The 23,830-nt window shown below is 38.3% G+C and overlaps 1 protein-coding gene across 4 annotated transcripts in view; it reads right to left on the reverse strand.

Annotated features, from left to right (window-relative positions):
- nlgn4xa (neuroligin 4 X-linked a) overlaps positions 1 to 23,830 on the reverse strand; it is a 129,487-nt gene that overhangs the window by 74,807 nt on the left and 30,850 nt on the right. For 3 of the 4 annotated variants that reach the window (XM_067493486.1, XM_067493490.1, XM_067493487.1), the window contains exon 3: positions 5,051 to 5,203. The exons of the other annotated variant lie outside the window; for it this stretch is intronic. In XM_067493486.1, the coding sequence (XP_067349587.1) occupies positions 5,051 to 5,203 (153 nt within the window). The remainder of the gene's footprint in view (positions 1 to 5,050; positions 5,204 to 23,830) is intronic. 4 annotated transcript variants of the gene reach the window in all.

Consider the following 23,830-nt stretch of genomic DNA (forward strand, 5'->3'; position numbering starts at 1 on the left):
GGGAAAACAACAACTCCTTTCTGTCAGCGCTACATACACTTTGTGATTTGGTGTGTTTTTACATCAAACAATGCAGTCTAACAAGATGTCTATTTCTGCTTTGTCACTGGGGTTTTCTATCTGTTCATCGCACCTTCCTTTGCTGTCTCTGTCTGTATTCTTATATGTATTCTGTCTCTCTCTGTCTCCCTCTTCATCTTTTTTTCCTCTCCGCAGTGCACATTTTTCCAGAACACCTTTTCCCCCTGGCTCTCAGGCAACTAAATATAGTGACTGGTGCAGACAGCTCGGCCTTATAACAAATGGTAAGCAGAGCAGAGCAGTGCAGTGTGAAGATGTTCTGTGGCTTCACTTCAACAAACAATGAACCACATGCAAAGAGCAGAGAAACCACAGGGTACATGCAGTTTGAAGTCACAACTGTCAGATTTAAATGAAAAAATGTCATAAAAGACCAATGTTATTTGCATATAAGTGAATAGGGCAAGAATTCAATTCTCATTAAAAAAAACATTAAAAACAGCTGCAGAAATGTATTGAAACGGCAAAGAGTAATAAATAAATGGTATGTCTATCACTGATAACTTTAGTGTACTACATTTCCATAAAGTATTCCACAGTCCTATACAGAAAATTGGATGGGAAAAAATATGGTTTGAAGAGAAAATACACAATTCAGTAGCTTTGAATATTATGTTGTACGATTGTGTAGAAAGCCACTTTATATAGTCTATGCTCCTTTATCCTGAAAACACCAGCCACTAACCTATAGTGCATCCAGTAAGTATTCCCAGCGCTTAACGTTTTCCACATTTTGTTATGTTACAGCCTTATTCTAAAATGGATCACATTCATTATTTTTCTCAAACGTCTACAAACAATGCCCCATAATGACAACATGAAAGACATTTATTTAAAATCTTTGCAAATTTTTAACAAATGAATAAATAAATGAAGGTTCCAATGAGCACAGTGGCCTCCATCATACATAAATGAAAGAAGTTTGGAACCACCATGACTCTTCCTACAGTGGGCCGCCAGGCCAAACCAAACAATCGAGTGATAAAGTGCTCCAGTGTTTCTCTGGTGAGAGAGGAATCTGCAGCACTCCACCAATAAGGCCTGTATGGTAGAGTGGCCAGACGGAAATCACTCGTCACTAAAAGGCACATGACAGCCTGCCTGAAGGACTCTCAGATCATGAGAAACAAAATCTGGTCTGATGAAACAAAGATTGAACTCTTTGGCCTGAATGCCAAGTGTCATGCCTGGAGGAAACCAGGCACCGCTCACAACCTGCCCATTACCATCCCTACACTAAAGCAGGGTGGCAGCATCATGCTGTTGGGATGTTTTTCAGCGCCAGAACCTGAAAGACCAGTCAAGATCGAGTGGAAAGATGAATGCTGTATTGTACCGAGAAATCCTTGTTAAAAACCTGTTCCAGAGCTTTCTGGACCTCAGACAGGGGCGAAAGTTTATCTTTCAAAAGGTCAACAGCCGTAAGCACACAGCCAAGATAACGAAGTTGTGGCTATAGGACAACTCTGTGAATGTCCTTTAGTGGCGTAGCCAGAGCCCAAACTTGAACCAGATTGAACATCTCTGGAGAGATCTGAAAATTGCTGTGCACTGATGCTATGATCATAATGTTCAATATTCTATTTTTTTTTTCTCAGATACATACAATATAGAATGTCATAATAGTGTTATTTACCTTGAGAAGATGTTTACAGGTGCTGGTCAAATAATTAGAATATCTTCACAAAGTTGATGTATTTAACTAATTCCATTCAAGAAGTGAAACTTGTATAATGTATACATTCATTCCACACAGACTGATATATTTCAAGTGTTTATTTCTTTTAATTTTCATGATTATAACTGACAACTAATGAAAACCCCAAATTCAATATCTCAGAAAATTAGAATATTACTTAAGACCAATACAAAGACAGGATTTTTAGAAATCTTGGCCAACTGAAAAGTATGAACATGAAAAGTATGAGCATGTACAGCACTCAATACTTAGTTGGGGCTCCTTTTGCCTGAATTACTGCAGCAATGCGGCATGGCATGGAGTCGATCAGACTGTGGCACTGCTCAGGTGTTGTTAGAGCCCAGTTTGCTCTGATTTTCTATGGGGTTAAGGTCAGGTGAGTTTGCTGGCCAATCAAGAACAGGGATACCATGGTCCTTAAACCAGGTACTGGTAGATTTGGCACTGTGTGCAGGTGCCAAGTCCTGTTGGAAAATTAAATCTGCACCTCCATAAAGTTGGTCAGCAGCAGGAAGCATGAACTGCTCTAAAACGTCCTGGTATACAGCTGTGTTGACCTTGCACCTCAGAAAACACAGTGGAGCAACACCAGCAGATGACATGGGGCCCCAAACCATCACTGACTGTGGAAACTTTACACTGGACCTCAAACAACGTGGATTCTGTGCTTCTCCTCTCATCCTCCAGACTATGGGACCCTGATTTCCAAAGGAAATGCAAAATTTACTTTCATCAGACAACATAACTTTGGACCAATCAGCAGCAGTCCACTCTTTGTGAATCTCCCCCACATTTTTGAATTGGTTTTGTTTCACAATTCTCTCCAGGATGCGGTTATCCGCATTGGTTGTACACTTTTTTCTACCACATCTTTTCCTTCCCTTCGCCTCTCTATTAATGTGCTCGGACTCAGAGCTCTGTGAACAGCCAGCCTCTTTTGCAATGACATTTTATGTCTTGCACTCCTTGTGCAAGGTGTCAATGGTTGTCTTTTGACAACTGTCAAATCAGCAGTCTTCCCCACGATTGTGTAGGCTACAGAACTAGACTGAGAGACCATTTAAAGGCCTTTGCAGGTGTTTTGAGTTAATTAACTAATTAGAGTGTGAAAAAATCCTTTCTTTGTATTGGTCTTAAGTAATATTCTAATTTTCCGAGATACTGAATTTGGGGTTTATTAGTTGTCAGTTATAATCATCAAAATTAAAAGAAATAAACACCTGAATTATATCAATCTCTGTGGAATGAATGTATACATTATACAAGTTTCACTTCTTGAATGGAATTAGTAGAATACATCAACTTTGTGAAGATATTCTAATTATTTGACCAGCATCTATATATATCCAATGAATATGATACATCAAATTGCTGCATCAATCTGCAGTGTCCCTGCTATACATACTGTATATAATCTTGGACTATGATATATAGTCATATTGCCCACTCGTCATAGCTCATTATTGTTATCACCATTTTTGCAAACATCACAACTGTCATCAATGCATGCAAGTAAAAATTTTAATCTATTTCTCTTTTCTACTTATATGACCAGACATAATGGAATATATGCCCTGAATATTAAGTAATAATACTTAAAATTGTTTCTTATTTAATACTAAATGAAATGAAATGATCAACCTGGATAGTTCATACTGTATGTTATATGTATTATAACATACCGTGCAACATAATATATATTATAATATGTGTTAAAAATGGTTGCTTAAATAGCTGGTATTATGGCCCTTTATGGTTAACTTTTGTAAATACTGAGTTCATAGATATCTGTGACCTTTTTATTTCTCCAAAGTTAGATTTTTCTAAATCTGCTCATGTGGAGACATGGATGCTGCATATTCCTGGGAGGTACTTTTGGCATGGTAGAGTATTTTTGAGAAATCACATATTACTATTCAAATTCGAAACTCATGTCAAACTTCAGTGATGAGAACTTTTTAATTGAACTGCCTGAGTTTTGTTGAACTGACAGTGTTATCATGCTGCTTATTTCCTTCCTTATAGCTTTCTATCTTGCGGGAAGAAATGTGTGACTGCACTTCTGAAACACGTTTGATAGTTTTGTCAACCAATTTACAGCAGCACATCCAAATGAACTTGAGTGCATAACATTTACATTGTTTAAAAATATCCCGCTGTATTGATGCAAAATTCTGCAGCTCTTACTCAGCCTTAGTAAATATGTTCCTGCTGGACAAACTTTACGCAAAGCCAATGCAAAGGCATTATAGGCCAGGTAAAAAGGTTAGATATTTTTAAAGAGAAAGGTACAAAGTTTTGTTTTCTGTTCAATTTAGAGATTACATGTAACATACACTTTCTAAGAAACATATGAAATTGGAAAATTACTACAGCTCTAGAAAGATTTCAATATCAAATTTCTAACTCTTTCTCCCAAAATTCTCAGACATTTTCAGAAGGCAAACCGTGGTGAAGATACCAGCTCAAACCATAAGTGGTCCACTTTCTCTGTCCAGACATGGAGTGGTTGTCCACCAATCCCACAGTTAGTGGTATGAACCCGGTTCCTCCAGTCACATGTCAAAGTGTCCTTGAGCAAAACACTGAACCCCAACTTAGTTGCTTTCAGTGAGTGTAGGCCAGCTGCATAGCAGCTCCCCTATCGGAGTGTGAGTGTGTGTGATCGTGAGTGTGAATGGGTGAATGAGAAGCAGTTTAAAGTGCTTTCAGTACCAATAGGTAGAAAAGCACTTTATAGGTGCAGACCACTTACCATTTAATGATGCAGAATGATTAAAGTGACTGACAACACTACAACTCTTTTTATCTGAGTTCAATTTGCATATGCTTATTAAATGCTACACTATAATAAATTGAGAGATGGAAACTACCTCTTCCAAAACCATTAGCAGCAGATTGACACTGGTAAAATGCACAATAGCCAAAGGAGGAAAGACCTAACTAACCATTCTAGAGCAAGAATTTTGTATCGAATATCTCAACCATATCAACCTGCATGATTTGTGTATCGATCATACAGTCCATGTGTAAGTCTAATTTAATCAAACACACTAAAGATACAAAAATTTAATCAAAAAGAGCTTAAGACAGAGTCAATTGTATGTCCACATTAAAAGCAACGTAATCTGGTTTCCCTCACAATTCCCAGCCTGCTGGTAAAACACTGAAAGGCAATTAATAATTAAATCAATCAATAAATCAATAACTCACTTTCGGACTACATCAGCCTTCTCCAAACTAATTAAAGCCCCAGACCATTGGACTTACCGAGAACTCCGAGGCGGTAGTTGATTGTGATGACGATGACGTTGCCGTAGCTGGCCAGGATGCTTCCATCAATCATGTTGCCAGTTCCCTCCATGTAGGAACCCCCATGGATGTAAACCATAACTGGCTTTAACCCATTCTCATCATGGATATCTGCAAGAATAACAATAATAACTTCTCTGAATAAACAAATATGTTATTTAAATCCACAAAGATGCATTTCCTGAAATGTTGGGATGTTATGTAAAATTTAAATTTTAGAAAAAAGGAACTATCTGCTAAACATTTTAAACTTATTTGGATTGTAAATTGTAGCAAGTAACAAAAGCAACAAATCAAATATTTAAGACACATACATTTTTTTAATAGCTTTTTATTTTGAATCTGATAGCAACAACATGCATGTTTAAAAAAAGAAAGTATTCATTAGCAACTAAGTCTTGTAGAAGTAATATGGGATGAGCGTCATCACTCTGTGAGAAAATGTCTGTTCAGCACCTTGAGACTAATGTAAAAGGGACTTGGAATGAAGACACATGTCACATAGTGGAGCAGTATGTTAGGCTGATGTGTTTTTAATCATTTTTTTGAAAACAACGTAGGCCTATAGTGCAAACAAAAAACAAATCTTGGTTCGAGTCTGACAGTTTGCATAAGTAGAAGCAAGTGAATGTTGGTTTCAGTGTCTGGGCATTGTTGATAATATAAATTGAAAAGAAATGTCAAAGAGTGACTTGTTAAATTGTGAACCTCTCCTTTAGGTCTAATTTGACTAATGCTATTCTGGTTTTTTAACAGTTGCATAAAATGGAGGTTAAAGTCTATTATGTAAAGAACAGCAAATGCTTGGAGCAAATCTCAGCCATACAGGAAACATGGTCGACATTTACTCTTCATGCTGTAATCAACCAGCAAACACTAAACACTGTTTTTAAATTATTTACAGTTACAGTTATTACTTTTACAGTGCAGTACAAAAGATTGATGGTTGGTGTTAAAGATATAGGCTGACATTCTCCAGCAGACCCTGATGAGAATTTCCATTGCTTTAACCCTGTAATCTCTACATCTGTCTCCTCTCCCACCTGCTCCATTTGTTCCTTTTGTAGAGCTGCAATTAGTCCAGATGAATACCTTGTTTATGAGGCTCTCCAGTGGTGATTAAGCTGGGTGATTAGTACATGTGTAGGTGGTGATTATAAATTAAGAAGGGATTTTTTGCAAGAAAGGAGATGGAAGGATAAGATATTAATCCGTGGAATGAGCACAGTTCAATAAATTAACCCGCACCATATATCATCAGGAGCTTTAGCTGACTTTATCATGATGTCCTATAGGTGCTGTTAACCAAGGCTAAACAGGCAGTCCACTTGACCCTTTAAGCAAAACACAAAACCTTTAGAAAGAAGTATCATTGTTGTCTTCGCATTCAACCAGAGCATTTGCTGAGGAAAATACAGAATCAGGAGGTGACCAACGTGTGAGAGTTTCACAACCATAATACTGTGCTCACTGTAAATTCTGTGATAGCAGAATCTGCAGAAAAACAGGTCCTCATCGGAAACAGGCTTATATTGGTAACAGGTGTTTTTTTTTTTTAATTACTGAGAAGCTGCTGTGTTCTCTGATCTTCTCTATTTTAATGCAGTGTCTAATACCATTAGTCATGTCATGCACATCATTCTGCTGCTATTGTTTAACTATCATTGTTTTCATTTATCAGTAGCTTTCATTTTGTCATTTGGTCTGTTGCTGTATTAACATAGGCACCACAAGGATCTCAGGCTTGAGGAGGCTGACAGATTTTTTTTGTTTGTTTGTATATTTGGAGGAGTGGTAAATGGTAAAAGAAAGAAATAACTAGAAAAAGCTTTGGGAGAGCTGTCTATATGATTGCATACATTTTTCAACTTTAATTCTATTCATTGCTATGATAGTTGTCTACAATCATCTGTAACTGGGGATCATTATAAAGTAATGTACATTTAGATTTGTAAATGAATTTTTGTAGCTCCCGGAGCCATTTTATAAGAGCATTATTGTAACGTGTAAATTGTTGTGCAGGTAATGTTAGTATTCTTTTTACTGCAAAACAACAACCTTAAACTACTTGACATACTTTAAGACAAAGATCCTCTGTGACCGTAACCCCTCCATGGCTAAACAACTACGACTGAATTTTAATCAATAACAGTAGGCAACAAGCAACAAAGTAACAATGCTTATACCATATTTTCTTCATTACTTGTTCAGAATTAGTATTATTACTTTACTTTCTACACCCTGCCAAAAATAATCTGTTTCATTATTAATATTACTTTTACAAAAGTTTAGAGTCTGGAAGATGGAGAGTCAAATGTGGAAATGGGCAACATTTCATCCATCACACAGCATCCAAAATTTTTGGAGGTGCAAGCTCAAAATTGGTGGTTATCTTGCACTGTTCTTTTGTCATTTACAAGTGATTGAATCAATCCACATGGTGGCTGGTCTTGTGCAACTGTTCTAAGCTCTGGCACATGTGCACTGCTGCCTTAACAAGGACAATCCTTTCATTCGGTATAAAGCAGCCGTTTTATGATCTGTCATAATAATAATTTACCACAAACTGCTCTAACGCAATTCTTTTACTTCCACAATAACCTTTTTTCAAACTGATTTAAACACATCTGCTGATTGGGGAGTTTCTGATAAAACATTCATTAACATTAACATTTTAGGCAAACAAAAAGTTATCACGGACTCCAGGGCACCAACAGAAAAGCAGGAAAAATCTTAGAAGATGGCGCACAAAACAAAAATTTCTGCCCAGCCTGATCTCAGCTTTCAATTCTCTATAGTCTATTCCTTTATTTCTCTCCAGTTGCTGATAAAATCCTCAAACTGCCGACAGAATGATGTTGATTTAGAAACAGTCTGTGCTTGGGGCAGCAACAATAAGAGCCCTCTTTGCAATGCTCCTCATTTGTCTGTCCCTTCCCTTCTGTCCATGCATCGTACACACTGGGTTTTTAGGCACATATATATATATATATATATATATATATATACACACACACAAACACACACACACACACACACACACACACACACACACACACACAAGGTTGTTCAAAATAATAGCAGTACAATGTGACAAACCAGAATAATCCAGGTTTTTAGTATATTTTTATTGCTACATGGCAAACAAGTTACCAGTAGGTGCAGTAGATTCTCAGAAAACAAACAAGACCCAGCATGGGTCATGATATGCACGCTCGTCAGGCAGTGTAATTTGGCACTTAGTTGAAACGGGTGTGTTAAAAAAATAGCAGTGTCTGCCGTTGACTGTACAAACTCAAAACTATTTTGTACAAACGTTTTTGTTTCTAGGATGTAGCAATCCTGTGAATCACTAAACTAATATTTAGTTGTATGACCACAGTTTTTTAAAACTGCTTCACATCTCTGTGGCATGGAGTCAACCAACTCATGGCACCTCTCAGCTGTTATTCCACTCAATGATTCTTTAACAACATTCCACAATTCATTTACATTTCTTGGTTTTGCTTCAGAAACAGCATTTTTGATATCAGCCCACAAGTTCTCGATTGGATTAAGGTCCAGGGATTGGGCTGCCCACTCCATAACATTAATGTTGTTGGTTTGGAACCAAGACTTTGCTCGTTTACTAGTGTGTGTGGGGTCATGTCTTGTTGAAACAACGATTTCAAGGGCATGTCCTCTTCAGGATAAGGCAACATGACCTCTTCAAGTATTTTGACATATACAAACTGATCCATGATCCCTGGTATGCGATAAATAGGCCCAACACCATAGTAGGAGAAAGATGCCCATATCATGATACTTGCACCACCATGCTTCACTGTCCTCACTGTGTACTGTGGCTTGAATTCAGAGTTTGGGGGACGTCTCGCAAACTGTCTGTGGCTCTTGGACCCAAAAAGAACAATTTTACTCTCATCAGTCAACAAAATGTTCCTCCAGTTCTCTTTAGGCCAGTTGAAGTGTTCTTTGGCAAATTGTAACCTCTGCTGCACAAGCCTTTTTTTTAACAGAGGGACTTTGCAGGGGATTCTTGAAAATAGATTAGCTTCACACAGACGTCTTCTAACTGTCACAGTACTTACAGGTAACTCCAAACTTTCTTTGATCATCCTGGAGCTGATCATTGGCTGAGCCTTTGCCATTCTGGTTATTCGTCGATCCAGTTTGATGGTTGTCTTCCGTTTTCGTCCACGTCTCTTTGGTGTTGCTCTCCATTTTAAGGCATTAGAGATCATTTTAGCTGAACAGCCTATAATTTTTTGCACCTCTTTATAGGTTTTCCTCTCTCCAATCAACTTTTTAATCAAAGTACGCTGTTCTTCTGAACAATGTTTTGAACAACCCATTTTCCTCAGGCTTTCAAATGCATGTTCAACAAGTGCTGGCTTCATCCTTAGATAGGGGCCCCCTGATTCACCCCTATTTTTTCACAAAATTGATGACCTCAGTGATTGAATGCCACACGCTATTTTTTTTTAACACACCCCTTTCAACTAATTGCCCAATTGCACACGTGCATACTGTATCATGAATGCTGGGTCTTGTTTGTTTTGTGAGAATCTACTGCACCTACTGGTAACTTGTTTGCCACGTAGCAATAAAAAATATACAAAAACCTGGATTATACTGGTTAGTCACATTGTACTGCTATTATTTTGAACAACAATGTATATATATAATATTGATTTACTGATAAATAATCAGTAATTAGAAGCTGTCAGCTGTCTCTGTCTCACTCGCTTTCTGTCACTAACCAATATAACCAACGTTATTTGCCACTGCATACTGTTGGCAATTAAACAACCAAATAATCTCAAACATATTTGAAAAATGTATCCTTGATTAATCAGCATAGCCTGTTCAAGCCTAATAATAGCGCCACCTATGGCTATTAAACTACAGTTAGTGTGAATGGAACAATTCCAGCACAGACAGTTTGTAAACCGGATCTCGCTGAAAAATCAAAGGGAACAAAAATGCATCATAAGAACAGCCTTGTCCAGTCCTTGGTTACATATATATCTAACACAAAATGTGGAACCTGTTCTGTGAATAATCATAAGAGTAAATGGAACAACTGCACAGTTGGCATTTGTTCATAACCATGGTGATTATCTGAGCAAAACAGCAAGCAAAAATCTGCAGCAGAAGGTAAATGAACTTCAAAAATACATGGCTGGTGTCTTGTGATTTTGAGCAAACATATTTCAAGTCTTCCATGTCACAAGATCACTGTGCCTGCATCCTGTTCTGCTTTGCTAATGTGCTGCTTTCAAAACAAAACCTGGACAAGCCCTGACAAGCCCCAATAACCCTGACCCTGAATCTAACCTGAACCAGAGGGCTTGATGGTGGGAATGATTGGGAATCTCTACCCCTCAGCTCACCAGTGCATTAATGGATTATGCCATTTGACTGACTTTAAGGATTTTATTGTTAAATCAATGCCAACATTATTTACTGAATTTACATTAATACGTGTATTTTTTTATCCAGACTTTATTACAAAGCAGCCTTAACTTGTTCATTATTTGAACATATGGCCATATACTGTTAAGACTCAGGCACATTCATTGAATACACAAATGACATTTCGAACACACCCCACCCATACATCCATGCCATATGCAGGAAAGACTTATCTCAAGAGCTCTATTCTCTGCTGTGTAATAGGCTTAAAGAGGATACCCAATGCCCACATCAATAATTGGGTTCTCCTCCAGTTGTTGCAAGATGTTGATATGCCCAATGGTGTGCAAATAAAAATGATATATTGGATATGTTGCACCTCAGTAGGCTTGGCAGAAAGCAGCATAGCCAGGCACGTGGGGAGGCATGCAAGCATGGGAAGAAGGAGTGTATTATTTGCCTCCTCTGCAAAACAAAACAGTGGGGCAAAGGAGTCGAAAGTAACCCTACAGTGACAGGTTATTAATCTCTGCTGCACTCTGAGTGGGTGCCTTGGCTTTGCTAATGTGCCTGCATCTATTTCACAACTCCTCACCTGTGACTGAAGAGAGGGTGGGGCAGGGGGGTTCTGAGCGGCTTGAGGAAGAGCTGGGGTTGACTCCTTTGTTTGACTGCAGCTTGATTTACTCCAGTTAAATACAGGCATGTTAATTACAAGATGCAGGACAGCAGGATGGTGTCAATAAGTTCCTGTTTGTCATTCAGTTCCACATTTGGAGTGGCCCATTTGAACAGTATGGCCGTTGGAAACAACCTTGAAGAGGCAGATACACATAAAACAAAACCACTGCCATTAAGTTGTCATAGTCTCTAAATGATATGCATCTGTTGGGCGCTGCAGGCCACTGTGCGCTCAGACAAAACTATTCAGCTGGCTTTCCATCAAGCAAACAGGCAAATTGACTGTTACTACACATCTCTTTTGGTGTAGTGCAGTGGTGGAGTCAGAAGCCAGGATGGAGGGAACAAAGAGGAGGGGGTCCACTCAGAGCACTTTGATCAAACAGAGATCCCCTGCAGATTTAGAGTCATGTTTTATAGCTGGCAAAGGAGAGGGTGGTCTAGGGGCACATTGTCCAAAGCCTGTCAGCATGGAGGGCTCTTAAAACTAAAGAAATCAAACTGCTTCAAGTGCTCTTCGCTTTCTCTCTCACTATCTCTGTGTCTCTCCCTCGCTGCTCTCTTGGGCCTTGGAGCCGTCTGAGTGACTGTGCAGCAAGTTCGTCCTAGACATCCATCACTGCCACCCCAGCTAGAGGGATAATATATTCCTTCATGGGCTGCACAGTGTTGCACACATTAGTCATCTTTATATGGGTGAGGTGGTGTGGGAAGGTAGGTAGTGGTGTTTGAGTGGAGAGGAACTTGTTTGAGGGGGTGTATCTGAATTTTCTATTGCTTTCAGCATTTTCTACTGTTAATAGGTCGATTAAAAATGGCACTTAATGGATGTGATGTAAAGTGTCTCCCCCCATCGCCTCCTCCTCCTCCACCACTACCACTGCAATCACTGCTGTCTGGCCCAGAATGATTTCCACAGACAGTAACCTACTTCCACTACTACAGTTCTACTGAAAAACCAAGCACTTTTTCTGGTGAATCATTGTATACACTATATCAAAAAGTACTAATATGCTAAATTAGTACTAAAATGTACTAATACAGTCCTAATACAGTTTTTGTGTCTTTCTCATACTAAACTGTTTCAGATGTTCAGTTTGCATCACCTTTTTTCATAACATCAATAATGAGTAAAGATCTCTTTCGTCCTCCATCAGAAATCAAAGTTCATTTTTAATTAATTTATCAATGGGAAATCAAAATTTTCCACTGATATAAGCTACATTGGTTCACAATGTAAAACGTACTCACAGTATGGGCTGTAAAATTGTAAAATGTACTTTAGAATTAAAATGTGTTCTGATAACATTTGCAGGACTATGTACTATGCATGACTATTTTTATATTTTTTGTTAAGTGACTGTAAACATTATGGACATTTTGCCAAAAGAGTGCAAGAATGCTGCATCATCTTGGACAGCTATGTATGGCAACACTAGGACTAACCACATATTAGAGTTGATAAAATGGTCTGCACCCATGTTAAGTCACTTAACATTAAACATCCCAATTTTGGGGGACTAGAAAAAGGCTATACTAATAATCTAATAGTGATTTGAAGTAAAACACTTATTTAGATAAAACTTTAAAACAATATGGTAATATTTACCATACAGCTTTTGGATGTTGGCGGAACCTGTGCATATTTTGAGTCCACAACCCTCCAATATTGATTCGACTTTACTTAGATGAAACTTTTGAAAAATACTGTAATATTTTCCATATAAATTTTAGGTGTTGGTTAAACTTCTTGGTATTTGGACTTGGGAAAGCCTAAGTAGTATAAATAAAAAAAAAAAAAACAGAAAAATAATTTAAGACAATTTTATTTAAGTTAGCAATACAACAGTTCACATCTGAAGAAATAAAATACACAAGTAGAGAGTGAAAACAACATTCTGTGTCAGTTCAACAACAACCATGTTTAACTATCTATGCCAGGGTAATGTGCTTGTTTGAATCCTTCCAGATGTTTTAAACTCCTGAGACTGAGGCTGTACATCACTTGGAGTCAAAGGTAGCATCAACTCACCACACTCTCAAGACCTGTCAGCACTGAAGTTTCCCCTGATTATGTTGTTTTTTCAGTTGTGGATGGTCCCCATGAATGTTACATAACTGGTGTTCCCTATAAAACACACTTGTGATGGAGCACAAATATGAAATTGAACAGAGGTTAGGTCATTAAATTCAGACAAGGGTTTAGTCATTTATTCTTTATTAATATAATCTTAAAAAGTGATCAGCTAAAGACTGAAAAAAAAATTAAACTGACTGCCTAATACTAAAATTTTTAGTGAAACCTTTTTGTTATCAAAAAATACTCAATTTTTGAAACTCATTGATTCATAAAGATACTTTAGCCTCACCTGAATTATTTCCTTACGTTCTTTTGTTATTCTAACCCACTGCTGCTCCTCTGAGTTTGGTCTGTACCCATCCATCTCTCGATCTCGTTTATTCATCTAAAAGATAAGAATTTGTTAGACAAGCGTAATGCAAAAGTCAGCAATTATCATCATTAATAGTAACTTTGTAACTTATTATTTTGAACACATGCAGAAATAAGTAGTGTATTTAATACTGACATTTGTGCAAGTAACTAATGTACAGTGTTTCTCCCTAGATTTATTCAGCAGTGGTGCTGTAGCGCTCATGTTTAAGAGTGTGCATAACTAAAAAAAAAACTGGGGCACATCTCTAGATCTCTACACTTCTGTAGCCATGCTGCAGCTGCCAAAAAGCTTTAACTGATGTCCAAATCATTGTTAAAAAATAAACTAGTTCAGTTGAATTTATAGTTTCTCAGCTGTTGAGAACTGAAATGATCTCACAGTTTCTTTGCGGTGTCCACACCTTTACTGATGAAAACTCGCTAAATGAGTAAAGCTTTACTGTTGCCTCTGTTTTACAATATATTTCAATTATTTTAGAGCCGGTTTCATGTTAGAATTGGTTTTGTATTTTGGGTGGATTTGTTTTTTTGGGTTAAAAAAAAAGTAAATTCAACCTGTACTTTTTTTTCTGTATCTTCTCATCACTCACTCTGAAATCTGAATCTTCTCTGTTTTAATTGACATTATATGACAGACTTAAGAGAATGGAGCAGCACTTTAAAGTATGAAAGTGTAAAAACACATCAGGAGCTATGGAGTCACTGTTGCAACAGTATGAAACTAAACTGTTCAAATGGTAAATGGTCTGCACTATATAGTATATAGTGCTTTTTTACCTATTGGCACTCAAAGCGCTTCACACTGCTTCTTATATACCCATTCACACTCACAATCACACACACATTCATACACCGATGGGGGAGCTGCTATGCAGCTGGCCAACACTCACCGGGAGCAACTAAGTTGGGGTTCAGTGTCTTGCTCAAGGACACTTCAACATGTGCCTGGAGGAGTTGGGGATTGAACCAACAACTGTGAGATTAGTGAACAACTGCTCTACCTTCCTGCACCACATTCGCCCCTTTAACCTATCAACTGGAATAAAAACTATTTTTGAAAAACAGGCCTGAGTCATAAAATTGGGAGCTAGTAGCTGCTTGATCTGCTACCAAAATAAAGCCACAAAAATTTAGTTTGGACTCAACGGTCCGTGAGCAGCACAGACAGAGAATGGTGGAGGAAAGGTGGGGGAGGCTGTGGTGGACTCAGATCTCTGGCCTGTGTCTGCAGGTCAGACTGTTAGCTGCAGCAACCCAGCTGCTGCTCACATATTCCAGGCTGTTACCTTCTCATCTCTGGCCAATGAAATACAAATGTCCTTTTCTCATTTGCGTTTGTCATCCAAACTCTCACAGACTGTATCACACCGAGCTAGTAAACCACACTTAATAAACCAAGGCTATGCTAATGTCGCTAGCACGCTAATTAGCGTGATATAAACAAAAGTTGTGGATAGATTTACACAGGTACCTATGCGGTCTCTGCTCTGTTTCCGACCAACGCACAACTTCACTCTGTTTGTTACTGCTACAACTTGGCTAAAACAGGGTTTAAAATAGATCAAAACCATACTTACAGCTGTGAAGTCGAGTATAATTCCTTGAAGACTCCGGTAAATCTGGCCTCAGCAAAAAACTTCAAGGTACACTCCAGGTGCACTTCCAAAATGGCGTGTGGCTCCTAACTTTGTCTGTGTTTGTACTGTTTTTGACACTTGTATTTCATAATGTCAACTCTCAGTGTGGTGTACAGTCGCCAAGCTTTACTACATCTTAGGCCACCTGCCAACAATCGAGTGTGGGTGACGCAGGATGGAATAAACCGATGCCTCCATTACTATCAGGAATTCCAGTGCCACCTCCTTGTAAGAAAATTCCATCATCACCGTGGTAAGCGAAATGGGAGGCTGGTTAGGCTGAAGGCCTGTTTGTTCATTGTTTTGTTCTCTCTCTGGCTGAGTATGGAGCGGTTCATTGCTTATTTCTCTCACTGCGATCGCTGGAACCTATCAAAGCTTGGTTGTTGCCGATCATCGTCTCTGATAAGCTGTTTCAGCTCCGCCGCCCATCCTCTCCTCGTCTGCGTCAGCGCGGATTGAATCTGCAGAGCTTGCGATCTCTTGGTCGGGGTCCTTGTAAACCTTGTTAACACCCCGGCTCCGACCAGGTTTGGCCTGGTGAGTGCCAGAATGCTGGCAAACTAAACTTTTGTCCTTAAAGAATACTTTGTATCCACTGGATTGGACTTTTTCCAGCGTATTTGCGGAACTCTTGCCTCCTAATCGTTGTTACTTTAACTCACCGCGTCGAGGCAAAGGAATAGCCACTGATTACTGGAGTGTCTATAAGTTCAAACAGCTTTCGCTGTCTATCACTTATCGAGCTTTGCTTCTCTCACCCTGTGCTCTGTGTTGTAATTTATAGACCGGCAACATACATTAAGGATTTTATAAATGACTTTGCTGAGTTCCTGGCTGAGTTCCTGCCCAAATACGATTGTGTTTTTCTTGTTGGTGATTTTAATATTCATGTGTGTTGCCCGGAAAAACCTTTCCTTGCCTTGTAACGCGGTTAAAACTCGCACTCCTACTCAGCTCTCTCTTGTTATTAACCTCTCCACTGCCGCTCAGTTCTCAGTCCTTTTCAGTCAGAACTATGTCATCCCTGAGTCCACGGGCAATTTTACAGAGGAGCCCATGACCTGCTTTCACTTACCTGCCAGACTTTATTGGACGCCCCCCCCACTAAAAACCAGGCAGCCAAAAGCCAAAGCCTTGGCTGAATGTGTAGACTCGTGCGACATTTACATTTATATTAGTTCATTTAACACACATTTTTTTTCCAAGCGACTTACACATGAGGTACAAGGCGAGCAAAAATCTAAGTCAAGGAGAAAAACATCAAAGCAAAGTCATATCAGAAAAGTGTTTACATTTCACGAGATGCAAGTTCAAAAAACAACAGAAAGAAAGGTATTTTTATTTATTTATTTATTTTTAAATAGATTTAAGTGTCACCTGTGAGGCGGGAGTCCTGCATAGCTGAACACAGGTGGAATAAGGATAAACTACAAGTGTCCTTAATGCTCCTCAGACTTTATTTTGAGTCCTCTAATGAATCTAATGAAAACTTTCAAAATTATTTTATTAAAAAGGTCTCTATGGCGAGGGCCCAAATTTCACTGCCGGCCTTTGACCCATCAGTCCCTCCCTTTACGCTCTGCTGTCTTTCATTAGTTTGAGCCTGTCACCTCAGATTCGCCTCAGATTCAGGAGATTGTTCATTTGAAGCCCTCGGATTCACCTTGTTATGCTCTTCCCTCCCGATTTTATTAAAGAGGTTTTTCATACTTTTCGTACACATCTTTTCTCACCATCATTAATGGCAGTCTAACCTCAGGTGGTCCCCAAAAATTTGAAACATGCCATAGTTCAACCTTTGTTTATAGTCAGATAATAGCTTTTTCTAATGAGCACAACCTACTTGAGGCTTTCCAATCTGGTTTTAGACTGAAACACAGTACAGAGTCTGCTCTTTTGCATGTGATTAACGACATTTTTCTAGTTTGTAATTCTGGTGACTGTGGGGTCCTTGTACTACTCGATTTAACTACTGCTTTTGATACAGTGGACCATGATATCTTAATCTCCCGCTTAGAACAGTAGGTTGGTATAAAGGGCTTTGCTCTAAATTGGTTCCAGTCCTATTCAAAAGACAGAACTTGTTATGTCCAATTTGGAGACTTCAATTCATATTCTGCTCCTCTGTCCTGTGGAGTTCCACATGGCTCTATTTTAGGCCCTATCCTCTTTTCTTTGTATTTCTGGCACCTGGGCTACATCCTCAGAAGACATGGCATTTCGTTTCACTGCTATGCTGATGACTGTCAGATCTATGTTCCACTCAATAAGGAGGATGGCTTCTTATCAGTTTATTACTGGAATGTTTAGAGATTAGACATTAAGGACGGCTCTTAACTTTTTACATTTTAACGACTCAAATACTGAGGTTATTGTGTTCTGAACTAACGCATCTAGTGGGACTGCCCCTGTAGACTTGGGACCCTTGGCTGAATACACCAAATCTGAAATTATTAACCTTAGGTTTAAAATGGATACTGACCTGAAGCTTAAAGGCCAGATCCGGTCTTTTGTTAAGTCTAATTTCTTTCTCCTGAAGCAGTTGGCCATAGTGAAGCCCATTCTTACAAAGCAGCACTTTGAAACAGTAATCCATGTCTTCATTACCACTGGGCTGGATTACTGCAATGGGCTTTGTCTTGGTGGAAGTCAGTTATCAAGTCTCTCAACTGCAGCTTGTCCAAAATTATCGTCTTTTATTTGGCACTCGAAAATATGAGGACATTTCTCCCATTTTATCATCACTTCAATGGCTGCCTGTGCAATTTAGGATTCATTTCAACCTATACTATTTGTTTTTAAATGTTTAAACCTTCCTGCCCCACTGTACCTCTCTGAGCTTCTGCATCCATACGGTCCACCATAGTTGCTTAGATCAGCTGACCTGCTACTTCTGAGCGTACTACAAATTAAACGTAAACTCAGAGGAGACCAAGCTTTTGCAATGGATGTCCAAAACTGTGCTCTTGTTGAAAAAAGTTGCCCTTGCACATTAGACAGGCCTCACCTTGCCTGTTTTCAAATTCCTTCCTAAAACCCACTTCATTGGCCGTTGTTTTAAAGCGCTTAAGAAAATAGAGGTACAAGTTACAAAAAAAGTTCAAGCTGGTTTTCTAAGTGCTTAATTCAAAACAAGTGATTTAAGAATGGAGAATGGAGTTTTGTAAACTCACCTTCTTGGCAAGATTCACAAATACAATTTTAACAAAGGCAAAAATAATGAGTTTCCAATAGCCTTAAATAAATATTGATGGTACTTGGTAAAAAAAAATATATTTTTTTTGTTTATTTTTATATATTAAATGCAAGTAGTAGGCTTTTTGCAGTGTTGTTTATGTTCTTTTGTGAATAAAATATGGGTTGATGAAATTTGCAAGTCATTGTATTCTGTTTTTATTCGCGTTTTATGTCTTCCCAACTTTTTAGGAATTGGAGTTGGAATCTGTGCTCTTTGTGAAAATCCAGCAAGATTTTTTTAATAATAAAACATAATTAATATCAATAATTATAATTTATTATAATAATATTGTTCTGTAGACCAGTAGAAAAGTTGCATACAAACAGAACAGAGTTAGTGACATATTTTCCTCCACAGTGACCTTCAGCACAGGAGTACCACATAGTAGTGTACTAAACCCTCTTTAACACTGACAGCGTGGCCACACAAAGCTCCAACGCAATAGTGTTTGCAGACAATATCACCATCATAGGCCTGATCCCTAAGAATGATGAGTCAACCTACGACAGGAGGTAGAAGGCCTGACATAAAAGTGTAAGGACAATATGCTCCATCTGCATGTCTTCAAGATCGAGGAGATGGCGTTGGACTTTATTAGGACACAGACAACACACAGCCCTAACTACAAACACATGAGGTGTACAAGATGGCAATGTTTCTTTATCAATTTTGTCTTCTATTGTGAACATAATGTGTGAGTCTTTCTAAAAATATTTGTGTGTAAATGGTCTGCACTTCTATAGTGCTTTTCTACCCATTCCTATTCACCATTCGCACTCACAAACCGATGGGGGAGCTGCTATGCAGCTGGTCAACGCTCATCGGGAGCAACTAAGTTTGGGTTCAGTGTCTTTCTCAAGAACCGTTTGAGATGTGACCAGAGGAGCCGGGGAATGAACCAACTGTGGGATTGGTGGATGACCGCTCTACCTTCCTGTGCCACAGTCGCCCCTAGTGTGTGTAAGTTCATAAAGTATGAATCTCTTTTGGCATGATGAGTGAGGTCCCCATTCTGCTTATCGACTGTGCTAATGCTTGCATTTACAATTAGGCACTTACAGTAACTGTCTGCAGACCTGAAAGCAATGTTTGTTTAACTGGTGTTTTATTTTTTTTTGTAAAATGGCAAAGAAGTGGCATCATGGTAGATTTCTGCATCTATTGTAGAGAAGTATATGTGTGTGGAGTGTATGGAAAAAGGAGCCGTCTACACAGTCTACAGTTTGAGAAAACAATAGTTAACGGCCTCAGAAGGAGCCAACCTTCCAAAATAAATAAGACCACAGTGATGATTCACCTAGGAAGTCACAAATGATCCAAGGAAAACAGTCACAGAACTGTAGAAACTGAACAAACAGAAAATCCTGAAGGAGAATGCCAGCTCATTAGTCTGTTAGTTGAAGCTCAATTAAAACAAATAAAAAACAAATAAATAAAAGACAATGAAAGTGTTGGAGCGAACTAGTTCAAGTCCCGACAGGTTCAAGTTCAGGGGGTGATTGGTCATTTAGGTATTGAAAAAACTAAAGTAAACACAATTAAATACATGTTCAGGTAGCCCTTGTTTTATGTTAGACTTACTACAGTTTGAAGTCTTACATTTTTTTTGTTAGGAGACACACACAAGAAGAGAATAAACCAGGAGGGCATCCACTACTTTTTCACAGAAATATTTGTTTTGAGGGCATGTATTTCAATACTGATCATTACCACTGTCCTTTATTCCAAACGAAGAAAACATTGAAAGTAAAATCTTAAAAAGGTATTTTAGTAATAGAATAAAAACATAAACACTTATTGTTCTGGGATAGAATAATTATATTTAGGTGTACATTTGATTAAAATAGTGCTCTTAATGCAAGATCTTTAAAACAAAGCTCATTTAACGCCAAAGAGAAAACTTTTTAAAATGAGTGATGTGGGAAAGCAGCACAACGATGGTCTGAGAGGTTGTCTGCAGTGCTGTGAAGTTTCTCTGCAGCAGCCATGGAATTATGGGTGGAACCACAGGGGAGCCACAGGAGTAATTCATTGCCACTGCAGATGTTTAAACCGTCAGTGTGCATCGATCCTGTGTGATCTCCTGAAAACACAGGCAAGCCAAGTACTGCCTGAACACACTCTTTATCCACACCTTTCAACATATACAAGAGTGTGCAAGTTGCTCTTTTTCCTGTAGCTTTCAATACAGTACTGCGGAAACTTGGTAAGATCATCAATAAGCTGATACTTACACTTTTATTTCTGCTTTTTTCTTAACGCTAGTAAAACTGAGTAAAAACTACTAATGTCTCTACCTACATAATCAAATTCATTTTCATTTTGCTGTATTGTCTTTTATCCACACCAGCTGTAGGCAGATGGTCTTTTTTTCTATTTTAAGTACACCGAGCTAGCTCCCAATGATCTAGCCCCTCTAATTCGTGGTAAACTATGCTAAATCTGTTAGGTGCAAATCTAATAAATGATGGTGTTTCCCAAACCTGGCTTGTGAAACACCATAGGAAATTTAAGGTTTTCCGAAATCCCTCCACAGAGCAACAGTAATAATTTTACAGTTTCACTGAGTAAATGAAGCCTCATTTTTTAATATCGAGCTAGGTAAAGAGAAAATTAAAAATAAAGTCTAATTAAAAATAACAATATGAGCTGACTTTAACCGTAACATTTTTATAGTGTGGCGGATGGTTAGGTTCCAATGCTCCACACTTTTTGAATGACTGAAGCACTACAAATAGTAAATTTTAGGTGGTTTGTGCAGGTAGTGGGTGTACAGTACATACAAAGCAAAGAGTTGTCGTATCACAGATACAAAGTCCCATGTGTGTTTATGTTTAGGCAAGAAAAATAGTTTCCATATACTTTTTAATAAAAATATGACCTTCTAACACTTTTCTTAATGCAGTGAAAGTTTACAATGATACAGACCTAAGAACTGCAGTGCAGAGATATTCACATCTAAAAGTAAGAAGAGGCACCTTCTACTCACCAATCAGAGAAGATTAACAATTTAGTGTGATTAGTAACTTATGGTAAGTAAAAGGGGTGGCTGTAGTTAAGTTGGTAAAGGCAGTCGTCCGCTGACCACAGGGTTACATCAGGAAGGGCATCCGCCATAAAAAAAACTGTGCCAAATCAACATGCAGACAATGATCTGCTATGGTGTCCCTGAACTCAGGGGATAAGCAAAAAAAAAAAAATTAACTTTTGGTATGTAAGGTGATACCTCCTCCTCTACCGGTTTCCACAGCCCCGCTCCTTCATTCAAAGTGTCAGGTCTGTGCAGATTGTGATGGAGCATAATAAGCAAAGTAAAGCTGTGTCAGAGACAAGAGAGGAAGATCTGGGCTGAACAGGGACGTCTCCTTCTAAGTGTCATGTTTTCTCTTGTGTCCTTCTATTTAGAAGCAAACAAACAGATGATTATTGTGATTATTCTTCTCAGTTAAGTCAGATCAATCTTTCTCTAACCTTAACGAGGTGCTGTGAGGCCCTAAGCACAAGCTTAAAAAAAGCTTAGTAATGAAGTAGTCACACAATATGAATGTACAGTATGTAATAGAATATTTGGGAAAACAATCATCTTCAATCTTATTGAAATTATGTTTGTGACTTACCATTTACATTAAACTTCAACATATCCTCTTTTAGTTTACTTTTCGTTAAGTTCTTCAACCTAAATGACCATATACATTTTTTCTCTCTTACAATAGCACCAAAGTGAGTGATCTGTGTTGCACACATTCCTGCAATATTCTGTATTTAATGTCAAGACACTTTACTCACCTTCTGCCTTCCTCCTAGATCACCACATTCTAGTCTAGTCTTCTCCCTACCATACCATCCACTTCTCCTTACCAAATAGTACCCCAATAAATTACATTTAGTGCTTTCCACTGCCTTGCCTGTCCTGTGTTATTGTCTGAGTCCCACTAACCGTGATAAAAGTGGCATCTACCATAACATTATTGTATATCCTAAAAAAGGATTACAACTTAAACATAGCAGTTTGTTTGATTAAGTTAGGTTTAAGCACAAATTAAACACGTTTAGGGTTTAGGGTTATGTGTTTTATCGTGTATTCAGCATGGTATGCTAAGTAGCCCTGTGCATGTGGAGTGATCGAGCATGGAGTGTACTTGACGCTGTATTTCTTTTAAACTTATGTTAAACCTGTAATATTAGTGGGGGATTAAAGGGTCCATAATGTTGGTGATATAATATAGTGTTGCATTGTATTTCTTTTCACTTTCTCTTTGTAAAGTTATCAACCTGTTTCTACTGTTTCTCTCATGCTTTGATCCTGCTCTGAACCTGCTTTGAACACGTTCTGAGCCAGGTTTATCGAAGAAAGCATCAATAAACATGACAGAGGAAACTGAGGTATTCCTGCACCTCATGTGGTTGCCTTTTTCAAGTTTGGGCAGTTGTTCAAGCCGAAACCCCAAAAAAACTTGACACCTCATAGTCACAATGATAATTGTACGAAATTGGAACTAGATCTTCAATCGCCCAATGACAGCCACACCTGTACTAATGTGATGGGAAAGGTGTTGCTTGATGGAATCAAACCCCACAGAATTAGAATTCTTCAGTTCTCTTAAAGTCTAAAGAGCTTCCCAGCTCTCACTTGTAATATGGGAGACACAAAGGGACTATCCCCCTATTTGATAAAATTTTTCATCAGAAAATGATTTGTAAATTAAATTATTTGTTAGGTGTTTAAAAGATTTATGTCTTTACTAGGCGAAAGCCACAATTAGAGATAAGTCAGGCAGTTCTGCACGGCGTTGTTAGTTTTTCTCTTTTGTTGGGTTATTTTAGTAGAAAAACAAAAATAATGATACTAAACTGATCCTAAATTGGTACCAAATGTTAAAATGAAAGAAATTTACATATTTACAGGATTACAAAGCAAATTTACATAGCACCTTTTATTCAATTTATGCTCATAATTTGCATATAATTACCCCCTGATCTATGACAGCAGCAGCTCATTATAGCAGGGCTCTGCACATGAAGCAGACAGATCAGCTCAGTGGAGGATTCATCTGAGATCACTGAGCTCACAACAAAAATCATAATGCAGTGCTGTATAGTAAATTAAACAAATTCAGTAAGAAGAAACTACATACTTTCTCAAATTTTACCTAGAGACAAAATATTAGTTATTAGTTTGTGTTATTAGTCAGTAGTTTATCATAATATACCAGTTCTGTGGGGGCGGCTGTAGTTCAGATGGAAAGGCTGTCATCCATGGACCACAGGGCCAGTTGTTTGAATCCCAGCTCCTCCTGGTTACATAACAG

The sequence above is a fragment of the Channa argus genome, chromosome 23, assembly GCF_033026475.1.
Source record: "Channa argus isolate prfri chromosome 23, Channa argus male v1.0, whole genome shotgun sequence".
Lineage (NCBI taxonomy): Eukaryota > Metazoa > Chordata > Actinopteri > Anabantiformes > Channidae > Channa > Channa argus.